Source organism: Akebia trifoliata, chromosome 6 (genome assembly GCF_017979445.1).
Source record: "Akebia trifoliata isolate Shusen 1 chromosome 6, ASM1797944v1, whole genome shotgun sequence".
Classification (NCBI taxonomy): domain Eukaryota; kingdom Viridiplantae; phylum Streptophyta; class Magnoliopsida; order Ranunculales; family Lardizabalaceae; genus Akebia; species Akebia trifoliata.
The window spans coordinates 26263519-26274166 of NC_141380.1; the positions used below are offsets into that span (position 1 = coordinate 26263519).

Genomic DNA, 10648 nt, shown 5'->3' on the forward strand with positions numbered 1-10648 from the left:
TGAAAATCTGGGGTGTTACATTGAATGTTGTAGAGTCTTTCTCCCTTTGTTTCTCTAAAAAAAAGGACTTTGTTATGCAACTCACATGGGGGTCTAGTCAACTGGAGACTTAAAAGTCTTGACGTTGTTAAGTCTGTTGTAGATGCTGAAATTAGCTCTACACTTTTCCTCTCTCTTTGCTCGGTCGGACCTACAAATCAGCCCACTCCGACGATCAAGTTAGATTCTAAGAGAATTGATCAATCTTAATTTAGTTTTAGAGAGAAGAATAATTCCAACCTCTCTTACCCATGGTCCTCTTCCTTTTATAAGCATCCTATTTGATTGTTTTCTGTGCCATTCTTTGAAATGACCCGGAGCAGTTAGCTTCCTCTCAGGGTGATTAGCTCACTCTCTAACACGTCAGCTGCAATGGTAGTTGTAACTGCTCTGTCAATCCTGGCATAATCAGAGCTGATCTGATGTGGTATGGGTTGTCAGTGCTGTCAATCAATGGCACATCTGTCAGACTCGTCTTGCCGACCTATACTGTCATGGTCCATGCTAATTAATTGATTGATGGTGCAGGTCTGAGCTGGACATTCGTGTATCCGAAGAGTTTAGTCAACTGGGCCCATATAACAGTCCTTCCGAGCTTCGAGTCCATATTTCCGAGCTTTATTCAAGCCACGTGTCCATGCTTGAGAATTTCCCCCACAATACCCCCTCTCGAGGGCTCGGGCAAATTGCTCGGGTGCTCAAGAAATTAATCTAAAAAATTGGAAAATTGACACATGGCAGCCTCTCAGTGGCCCGCAGCTATGATTAATGATTTTTCTGTGACGAATCGTTACCTGGCCCGTTCGTTTTTCGAGGGCGACGGTCGGTGGGGCTGTTCTCGTAAGGTGCAATTTGCATGTTGGTTTATACGGTGCAATTATGTTTAGTGTACACGTGGCGCCCTGCAGTTAGCTTGATTCGCCTGCGAAGGTCGAACGGTAATATCGGATCTCCCAGCAATTAATGCCCCATCATTATTAGCTGATGAGATCCCAGCCGTTGATTACAAGCACGCATCCCAAGGCCTCTCATGCCTATATATACCCCATTCATTTCTTATTTTTACTTTCACTTTCACTCACCTTGTCGTTACTCTGCCCATTTGCTCTCTCGTGACTCCTCTGCTTTTGTTTGTGCCACCTCTGTGCCTCTCAGTGCCTTCGCGCCACCAGCTACTCAGGCGTCCAAGGTTCCCGGATTCAGTGAGGAAGAGAACAAGGTAACCAGATCAAGGTCCTTCTCCTCTCCTCTGTCCCTTTTTTCTCTTTAGAATGGCCAGGGGGAAATCTTCTTCTCCCGTTCTCCCTCCATTGGACACCGTTCGGGATGCCTTTGGTGTCCCTAGCAGTGTGGGTTTGTCCTATGTGGACGAGACCCTTGTCCAGTGCGAATGCTCCCCAGGTGCCACGGTGGTATACTGGGGACAAATGAAGGCGGGCCTCCGAGTTCCCCTTAGCAGGCTGACTCGAGAGGTCCTGAACTTCTACAGGAGGGCTCCCGGCCAACTGAGCGGGAACTTCTTCCGTCTAATTCATGCTCTCGAGCTAATGAATGACAGACTGAAAGAAGGTCTGCAACTTGGCCTGCCGGACATTAGGGCTCAATTTTCCCTTAAGAAATGTCCTAACAGGCCAGGTTTTTTCTATTTTTCTAAGAAGAGAGGGAAGCCGTCCTTGATCGAGCTTCCTGACTTGGACAAGGAATGGTTTTTATTTCCTATCCAATTGTCCGGTCAGTGGGAAAATGATCTCGGGGACGAGTTTCCCCCCTTGACGCATCATTCCTTCAACCCTCACGGTGAATCCTATTTTTACTTCTCGTCTATTTTCCTGTAGTCTATATTTCTTTGTCTTCTGGAGTTCGTTACTTACTGTTTTAACGTGCTTGCAGGTTCGAGCAAGGATAAGTTCCCAGGAGAATCGGTGGTAATCACCCATCTCCTTGCGAACCCCGGCCTCTACGACCAGGTCACCGCCCTTCTACCACCAACCATCCGCCCTTCCGACATGGCGATCCAGTCCAAACATCCTCCGTCGATCCTGGGCTCCGACTCTGAAGAGGATGTCGCAGAAGTCCCCCCCACCCTGCCCACTGTACCCTCGGGGTGGGGCGTGCTGTCGTGGAGGAGGAGGAAGAGGAGGAAGACCATCAACCTCTTCTTAAGAGGTTAAGGAGAGGGCCACACTCCCCGGTCCCTGCGCCGCCAGTGCTGCAGCTGCCTCCCCCTCATACTGCCGAGGGGACAAGCCAACCAGCCGAGTTATCTCAGGCGTCCTCGGTTGGTTCGGTGCAGAGGGGAAATCTGCCCCCTCTTTCCCCCTGGGTGGTATAACCCATGGTCGGGGGAAGGCCGGTGTCGGATAGGGACTCAGCCTTATCTAATCCGACGGTAGCTAGGGCGATCTTTGATGAGTCTACTCTTCTGAGGGACGTGGAGAAGGTTCGTCAAAGTTTTGCCACTGATTCGACAAAATTTTCGACTGATGCATTCCGAGCTTTGGTCGTGGTAAGTTTCTTTCTTCTTTTTATTTTTATTTTTTATTTACACTTGCCACTTTCTAACTCCTTTTTTTTTTTATACCAGGCACAACATGCCGTGGCCAAGCTCATCGAAGCTCGCGACGCTTCCACGGATAACCTTCAAGCCGCGGAAGGTCGCATTCTTCAGCTTCAGGCTGAAAGGGACGCGGCTGCGGCCAACTCCTAGAAACTCCAATCAAGCTTGGATAGCGCACTATCCGAGCTGGAGCTGAATAAAGATCGACTGGCCCTCGCAGAGGGGAAGATTTCTTCCTTGGAGGAGCTAGTGAAAGCTAAAGAAGTGGAGCAAGAAAGAGCCTTGCAAGATCAGTTCAACTCCCTTCAGGCCCAGTTAGACTCTTTGGAAAAGGCCTAGGAGAAAGCCTACAACAGGCTTAAAGCAAAGTTAAAGAAGGCGGAGGCTGCGGCGAAGAAATCGGAAACCACTTCTGACGTTATTCCCGAGCCTATCCCTGTCATTACTCCCGAGCTGATTCCTCAAGTTCTGGTAGCACCGGCCAAAGTTCAATCTCCCAATGATGCATATGCCGAAGTCGATGCGAATGCCTGAGTCTTCTTTTTGTTTACCTTGTTTTGTAATTTCTGTGATTTTTCTAAGGTTACTCTTGAATGTAACTTCTTTAGATATTAATGAAAGTGTTTTATTTCTGTAATCCTTGTACATTTCATTTTTTTCTTCTGTTTTTGCTTGTATGTTGGGATTTGCTATTTAACTATCCCGAAATAATTTACTTTGCTCTTTTCTAACTAACTCTTTATGCTCGGCACTCGTTGTTTGTCGTGGCCTTAATTTGGAACAAACCTCTCAGTTGGGCTCGACTCTTGTTGAGGGGCCGAGGCTTTGCCTTAGTCCAACTCCTCAGTTGGGCTTGGCTCCTGTGAGGGGCCAAGGCTTTATCTTCGAACCAACTCCTCAGTTGGGCTCGGCTCCTGTCGAGGGGCCTAGGCTTTACCTTAGACCAACTCCCCAGTTGGGTTTGGCTCCTGTGAGGGGCCAATGCTTTATCTTCGAACCAACTCCTCAGTTGGGCTTGGCTCCTATGAGAGGCTAAGGCTTTATCTTCGAACCAACTCCTCAGTTGGGCTCGGCTCCTGTCGAGGGGTCGAGGCTTTACCTTAGACCAACTCCTCAGTTGGGCTTGGCTCCCGTGGAGGGGCGAAGGCTTTAACTTCGAACAAACTCCTCAGTTGGGCTCGGCTCCTGTCGAGGGGCCGAGGCTTTACCTTAGACCAACTCCCCAGTTGGGCTTGGCTTCCATGGAGGGGCCAAGACTTTATCTTCGAACCAACTCCTCAATTGGGCTCGGCTCCTGCCGATGGGCCAAGGCTTTACCTTAGACCAACTCCTCAGTTGGGCTTGGTTCCCGTGGAGGGGACCAAGGCTTTAACTTCGAACCAACTCCTCAGTTGGTCTCAGCTCCTGTCGAGGGGTCGAGGCTTTACCTTAGACCAACTCCTCAGTTGGGCTTGGCTCATGTGGAGGGGCCAAGTCTTTAACTTCGAACCAACTCCTCAGTTGGGCTCGACTCCTGTCGAGGGGCCGAGGCTTTACCTTAGACCAACTCCCAGTTGGGCTTGGCTCCCGTGGAGGGTCCAAGGCTTTAACTTTGAACCAACTCCACAGTTGGGCTCGGCTCCCGCCGAGGGGCCGAGGCTTTACTTGAGTAGTAGGCTTAAATGCAAAGATAACTGTTTATTGATAGTATTTCTTCAGGTTGAATACATTCTATGGTGATTGAACTACATCCCCCGTTGATGTTTCTAAGTAGTAAGTGTCAGATTCCCCAACTTTGCTAACGATGTAGGGTCCTTCCCAGTTAGAGCCGAGCTTTCCACTGTTGACTTCCTTTGTGTTGGAGAATACCTTTCGAAGCACCAGATCACCGACTTGGAATTCCCTATGACAGACCTTTCGATCATAAGACCTCTTTAACACTTGTTGTTATCGTGCCAATCTTTTTATGACCTTCTCTCGCGTCTCATCCAACCAATCCAAATTCTGAGCCACCATTGCATCATTCAGTTCTGTTTCGGCCACTTGTGTTCTAGTAGTGGGGACCTGAATTTCTATCGGGATGACGGCTTCGGTCCCATAGGCCAGCGCGAATGGAGTGAAACCTGTAGCCCTTCTTGCTGTAGTCCGGTAAGCCCATAGGACACTGTGTAACTCGTCCACCCATCTCCCTTTATGCTCCGTTAATTTCTTTTTTAGGTTTCCGAGGATTGTCTTGTTGAATGCTTCCGCCTACCCGTTGCCTTGTGGATACCTCGGTGACGACTGGAGTGATCCGATCCCGTACTCCTTGAAGTACGATTGCACACGGTTACCCTTGAATTGTGTTCCATTATCGGAGATCAATGCATAAGGGATTCTGAAACGTGTTATGATGTGCTCCCAAGTGAATTTGATAACTTCTTCTTCCCTAATCCGAGTGAGAAGAACATCTTTGACCCATTTAGTAAAGTAATCTGTAGCTACTAGGATGAAGAACTTACCCCTTTTTCCCCGAGGTAGAGGTCCAACGATGTCCATCCCCCATATAGAGAACGGTCACGGTGACTTCATAGGGTGGAGCTCACTGGCTGGCTGTAGATGCATGGGGGCATGTTTTTGGCATTTATCGCATGTCTTTACGTACTTCTTGCATTCTTCCTACATCCTTAGCCAAAAATAGTCCTGGTTGATTACTTTATTGGCGAGTGATCGTCCTCTCGAATGGTTGCCGCAGATCCCCTCATGGATTTCCGCCATTATGAGCTTGGATTCCACCTTATTAAGGCATTTCAGAAGTAGTCCCCCGAAAGACATCCTGTAGAGTTGCCCTTCAATGAGTGTGTGTTTACCGGCCTGCCGTAGCAATTTTCTTGCTTCCTTCTTGTCCTGTGGCAGCATTCCAGAATGCAGAAACTCCGTGTATATTTCCATCCATCCCGAGGCTCGGTTTACCTGTGCGCACTCTCCTTCGCCGTAATCAATGCTTGCTTTAGGTAAGTATTCCACCGATAAAGTCCGACTTTCTGTTTCCTCTAGCATCGAAGCGATGTATGCCAATGAATCCGCATGCCTGTTTTCATCCCTTGGTATCTGACATATTTTTACTTGGTCGAATTTTTCAATTTTCCGACTTACCGCGACTAGATATTTCGCTATACGCTCGTCCTTTGCTTCGAATTTACCATTGCACTGATTCGCTATGAGTTGCGAATCAGTACATAACCTTATTCAGTCAACTTTAAGCTCGCTTGCCATTCTTAGCCCATTGATAACTGCCTCGTACTCAGCCTCATTGTTTGACGCCCCATATCCAAGCTTGATTATCTTCTCAAGTCTGTCATTGCTCGGTGTTACAAGCACTATTCCAACCCCCGAGCCAAAATAATTTGATGACTCGTCGACGAACATCCTCCAACCTGCGTGCTTGTCCCACAATTCTGCTTCTTCTACCACTTCGTCCTCGTCCTCCAACTCTTCCCAGTTTGGATCTTCGACTGGAAAATCAGCGAGGAAGGCTGCTAGCACTTGCCCTTTTAGTACCGTTCGTGACTCGAACTGTAAGTCGTATTCTCCGAGAATCACCGCCCATCTTGCCATCCTCCGGGATTTTTCCGTCCTGTGCATCATTTCTTTTAAAGGGCTATCCGTTACTACTCAGATACGGTGTAAGAGGAAGTAAGGCTTGAGCTTGTGTGCTGAGTAGACGAATGATAATCCCACTTTCTCTATCTTCATGTACCTCGCCTCTGATGGACCCAGTGTCTTGTTGACGTAGTAAATAGGGTACTCCAGTCCCAAGTCGACTTTGAAAAGAACCGAGCTTACCGATGACGAGCTGACTGCCAGATAAATCCTTCGCTCCAAGAGAAATTCTTTTCTTTTGTAATAACTTGAACAACGGACGGAATCTGTCGGATACTCGGGAAATAAACCTATTCAGTGCTGCTATCCTTCCTACAAGTTTCTGAACTTGCTTTTGGTTACGTGGACTCGGCATTTCCATCAAGGCATGGATTTGGTCTGGGTTGGCCTCAATGCCTCTCCTGGTGATGATGTGTCCGAGGAATTTTCCAGAAGAAACTGCGAACACGCATTTCTTCGGATTCAGCTTCATTTGGAAACTCCTCAGTCAGTCGAAAGTCTGCTTGAGGTCCGCCAAGTGGTCTTCCACTTTCCTGCTTTTCACCAGCAAGTCATCGATGTACACCTCCACGGTTTTCCCAATTAATCCCTCGAACACCTTGGTCACTAGCATCTGGTAAGTGGCCCCAGCATTCCTTAAGCTGAACGGCATAACCTTGAAGCAGAACAGCCCCTGCTCGGTGATGAATGACGTTCTTTCCTGATCCTCCGCTGCTAGGGGGATTTGGTTATACCCCGAGTATCCGTCCATGAACGACATTCTTTCATGCCCGACCGTAGCATCTACCAGTCTGTCGTTCCTCGACAGAGAAAAACTGTCCTTTGGGCACGCTTATTGAGATTTGTAAAGTCGATGCACACTCTCACCCTTCCGTCCTTCTTTGGCACTGCCACTATATTGGTTATCCATTCTGGGTAATCTACTTCCCTGATGAATCCAGCCTTTAATAGTTTCTCGATTTCCTCATTTACCTCCTGCCTTAGACGGGGTGACAGCCTCCTCGGCTTCTGTCGAACAGGTCGGAAGTCTTCATCAATGTTTAGTCTATGGCACACTACCAAGAGGTCAATTTCGGGCATATCCTCCAACGACCATGCGAACACGTCCTTGTTTGCCTTTAGAAGTTGGACCAATGCTGTTTTCTCCTCCTGCAACATTGTGGTGCCAATACTAACCATCTGTCCTCCACCATCGCCGAGGTCTACTATCTCAACTGTTGCCAGCTGCTCCTGTTGTGGCTCCTCCTGTAACTGTTATAATGTTTCTCCTTCCACAGGTGACTCCTTCCTCTTCTTCTGAGGAACGACCTCGGCGCCCCATCCTTGCTTTAAGGTCAGGTGGAAACACCGCTGCGCCATCTCCTGGTCACCTCTGATTCTCTACTACTCCTTCCTAGCTTGGGAATCGAATTACCTGGTGATACGTTGAGGGGACTGCCTTCATTTCGTGTATCCATCTTCGCCCGAGGATTGCGTTATAGGCTGAGTCCGCTTCTATCACCACAAATCTTGTCATCACCACTTTTGATCCCGCTGTGCCCGGGAGTGTGATTTCTCCCCGAGCTACTGGAAGCCCCATTGAACCCGTAAACTAGGGTCTGGGTTGGTTCCAAACTATCTGAAATCCCCATCCTTTTTGCCGCACTCAAGAAAAGAATATCCACTGCACTTCCCGAGTCCACTAGTATTCTACGGAGCTCGATGTTCCCAACTGGGAGTGCGATCACGAGTGTGTCCTAATGGGGCATCACCGTCCCCCTCAGGTCATCCTCCGTAAAAGCTATCACCCCTTAATCCCTTCCCCTGCCAGTTGTCTCCATAACCCGTGCCCCCGATGTTACTTGGCTGATACCAACCATATGTCGGATCTTTTTACTTTTTCCTCAAATGACCTGCCTAGATGGCTTTCCAACCCCTATCACACCCGTGATGGTATGTACTATCCTGTGTTCCTCTGGCTCGCGACGTCCCCCTTATTTCGGCCACCTAGGCCTGGGCTTTCGTTCACCTCCCTCTAGGCTCTCTCTCTTCTTCCTTTTTCCTGAAGAGACATACCTCTTGAGTTTCCCTACTTCGACCATATCCTGGATGATATGGCGCAACCTGTAACAGTCTTCGGTTGGGTGATCCTCTGCCTCATGATACTCACAATACGGTTTCCCGGGTTTCCCCCTATACCCCCGTGGTGGCTGAACGAAACTGGGGTCGCTTTTAATATGTCTCAGTATCACAGACAGTTTTTCATTGAGTGGTGTATACACCCGACCTCTCTTCCACCCCGACTGCTCGTTCGGTTCTCTCTGCCTTTTCTTGCTTCCTTCCCCTCCGAGCTGGGTTGGTGCTTTTGGTACTTCATTTTCTCCCTCGCTATTGGCCACTATTTGAGCGCTCCGCCTCCTGCCCTTCACAGATTCCTCCACGAGGATGTACTTCTCCACCTTTGAATACAAGTCTTCCAAACGGGTTGGGTCGGATTTGATCAACGACTCGTGCAACCGAGTCCTCCGGAATGACTGCCGCGATGTACGCCGCGCAAGCAGTCACCTCGTCCATGCCGTCTATATCTAACACCTTCGTTCGGAAGCGGGTTATGAAAGATCGGATACTTTCCCCGACCTCTTGTTGGAGATTGAACAAAGTATTGACACCAACCTTCTTCTTTCGTAGATGCACGAACTGGCCGACGAATGCCTCCTCTAGTTCAAAAAAATTAATGATCGATTCCGCTGGCAACGCCTGGAACCACGTCATGGCCCCGTGCCTTAACATTGAGGGGAATAGCTTGCAGAGCAACGAGTCATCGTTCTGGTACAGCACCATCTGGCTCCTGTAGTGAAGGATGTGGTCCATGGGGTCCCTTGTCCCGTCATAGGTTTCGAACTTAGGTGCATTGAACGCTCTTGGGGGTTCCGAATTCATTATCATTGGTGAAAACAGTGTCCCCTTGAGTTCCCGGATTGCATTCCTCACCTTCTGAGCGGGGTTCCTCCCACGTGCAAGTTCCTCGTCCCTCCGCCATAACATTTCCTCCACTTCCCCTTGTCATCAAGTCCTTAACTTCTGAATTTTCCTGTTGCGTTTTTACTGCTGCTGAATCTTCGGTCTAATCTACCTCTGTCCGCGCTATTCGGACAATATGATCCCTGCTTTGCTCTATACTTGAGCCTTCTTTGATTTTCGCGCGCTCGCCTAGTCTTTGCCTGAGTTCCTCATTCTCCCTCCTTATATTTATTATCTCATCATTCTGTTTCTCCAAACCCCTGCGCATTTCCTCCCTCATCTTTGTGAGTAAGTTGTACATTGCAAACATAGGGTCCTGCTCGTTTGGAGGTGAACCCGCTGGTAAGGGATTTGATGGTTCTCCGCGTGTTTCGCCCCTAGCTCTTCCCATTTTGGTCGTTTTTCTCCTTGTAAGTTTCTTACGGACGACGCCAAATCGTAGATGCTGAAATTAGCTCTACACTTTTCCTCTCTCTTTGCTCGGGCGGACCTACAAATCAGCCCACTCCGATGATCAAGTTAGATTCTAAGAGAATTGATCAATCTTAATTTAGTTTTAGAGAGAAGAAGAATTCCAACCTCTATTACCCATGGTCCTCTTCCTTTTATAAGCATCCTACTTGATTGTTTTCTGTGCCATTCTTTGAAGTGACCCGGAGCAGTTAGCTTCCTCTCAGGGTGCTTAGCTCACTCTCTGACACGTTAACTGCAAGGGTAGTTGTAACTGCTCTTTCAATCCTGGCATAATCAGAGCTGATCTGATGTGGTATGGGTTGTCAGTGCTGTCAATCAATGGCACATCTGTCAGACTCGTCTTGCCGACCTATACTGTCATGATCCGTGCTACTTAATTGATTGATGGTGCAGGTCCGAGCTGGACATCCGTGTATCCGAAGAGTTTAGTCAACTGGGCCCATATAACAGTCCATCCGAGCTTCGAGTCCATATTTCCGAGCTTTATTCGAGCCACGTGTCCATGCTTGAGAATTTCCCCCACACCTGCCAAAGACTTTGAATGTTGCAGAGTCTTTCTCCCTTTGTTTTTCTCTAAAAAAGGACTTTGTTATGCAACTCACATGGGGGTCCAGTCAACTGGAGACTTAAAAGTCTTGATCTGTCAAGCCTGCCAAAGACTTTGAATGTTGTAGAGTCTTTCTCCCATTGTTTCTCTCTAAAAAAGACTTTGTTACGCCCCTAACATGGGGTGGGGGGGGGGGGGTGGTCAAGTGATGTGTAATTTCCGTTAACTTTAGTGGGTTATGAAAGGAGTATGGGGAGTCGGTAGGGGTGAAGATGTATGTATGGGGTTCTTTCTAATTAAAAATATCCTATTTTCTTTTTTTCTTATTATTTTCTTTTTAGGGTAAATTACACTTTTACCCCTTGTTGCTTGGCATAATTTTATGTTTACTCCTAACGACCTCACTTATA

General features: G+C 48.1%; 3 protein-coding genes across 3 annotated transcripts; all 3 read right to left on the minus strand.

Moving 5' to 3' along the window:
- Positions 1–4306: 4306 nt before the first annotated feature.
- On the minus strand, positions 4307–5113 carry LOC147400536 (uncharacterized). The gene is made up of 3 exons (XM_086444602.1): positions 4848–5113; positions 4547–4739; positions 4307–4444 (listed from the first exon to the last, which is right to left on the minus strand). Exons 1-3 carry the CDS (start codon positions 5111–5113, stop codon positions 4307–4309), a joined length of 597 nt encoding a protein of 198 aa, XP_086300728.1.
- Positions 5114–5233: 120 nt separating this feature from the next.
- Positions 5234–6172, minus strand: LOC147400537 (uncharacterized). The gene is made up of 2 exons (XM_086444603.1): positions 5828–6172; positions 5234–5764 (listed from the first exon to the last, which is right to left on the minus strand). The coding sequence occupies exons 1-2, from the start codon at positions 6170–6172 to the stop codon at positions 5234–5236; spliced, it is 876 nt and encodes a 291-aa protein (XP_086300729.1).
- Positions 6173–7000: 828 nt separating this feature from the next.
- On the minus strand, positions 7001–7796 carry LOC147400538 (uncharacterized). The gene is made up of 2 exons (XM_086444604.1): positions 7632–7796; positions 7001–7468 (listed from the first exon to the last, which is right to left on the minus strand). The coding sequence occupies exons 1-2, from the start codon at positions 7794–7796 to the stop codon at positions 7001–7003; spliced, it is 633 nt and encodes a 210-aa protein (XP_086300730.1).
- Positions 7797–10648: the final 2852 nt, after the last annotated feature.

What these genes read in the sequence shown, in the direction of transcription:
- LOC147400536 (XM_086444602.1), bottom strand. Translation starts at nt 5,113, where the DNA reads ATGGACATCGTTGGACCTCTACCTCGGGGAAAAAGGGGTAAGTTCTTC. An exon ending in TCACTCCAGTCGTCACCGAG is followed by an intron (nt 4,740 to 4,847) that starts GTATCCACAAGG and finishes CGAGTTACACAG; the next exon opens with TGTCCTATGGGCTTACCGGA. An exon ending in TGGATGAGACGCGAGAGAAG is followed by an intron (nt 4,445 to 4,546) that starts GTCATAAAAAGA and finishes GTGCTTCGAAAG; the next exon opens with GTATTCTCCAACACAAAGGA.
- LOC147400538 (XM_086444604.1), bottom strand. Translation starts at nt 7,796, where the DNA reads ATGGGGCTTCCAGTAGCTCGGGGAGAAATCACACTCCCGGGCACAGCG. An exon ending in TCCCCTCAACGTATCACCAG is followed by an intron (nt 7,469 to 7,631) that starts GTAATTCGATTC and finishes ACATTATAACAG; the next exon opens with TTACAGGAGGAGCCACAACA.
- LOC147400537 (XM_086444603.1), bottom strand. Translation starts at nt 6,172, where the DNA reads ATGGCAAGATGGGCGGTGATTCTCGGAGAATACGACTTACAGTTCGAG. An exon ending in TTATCAATGGGCTAAGAATG is followed by an intron (nt 5,765 to 5,827) that starts GCAAGCGAGCTT and finishes ATAGCGAATCAG; the next exon opens with TGCAATGGTAAATTCGAAGC.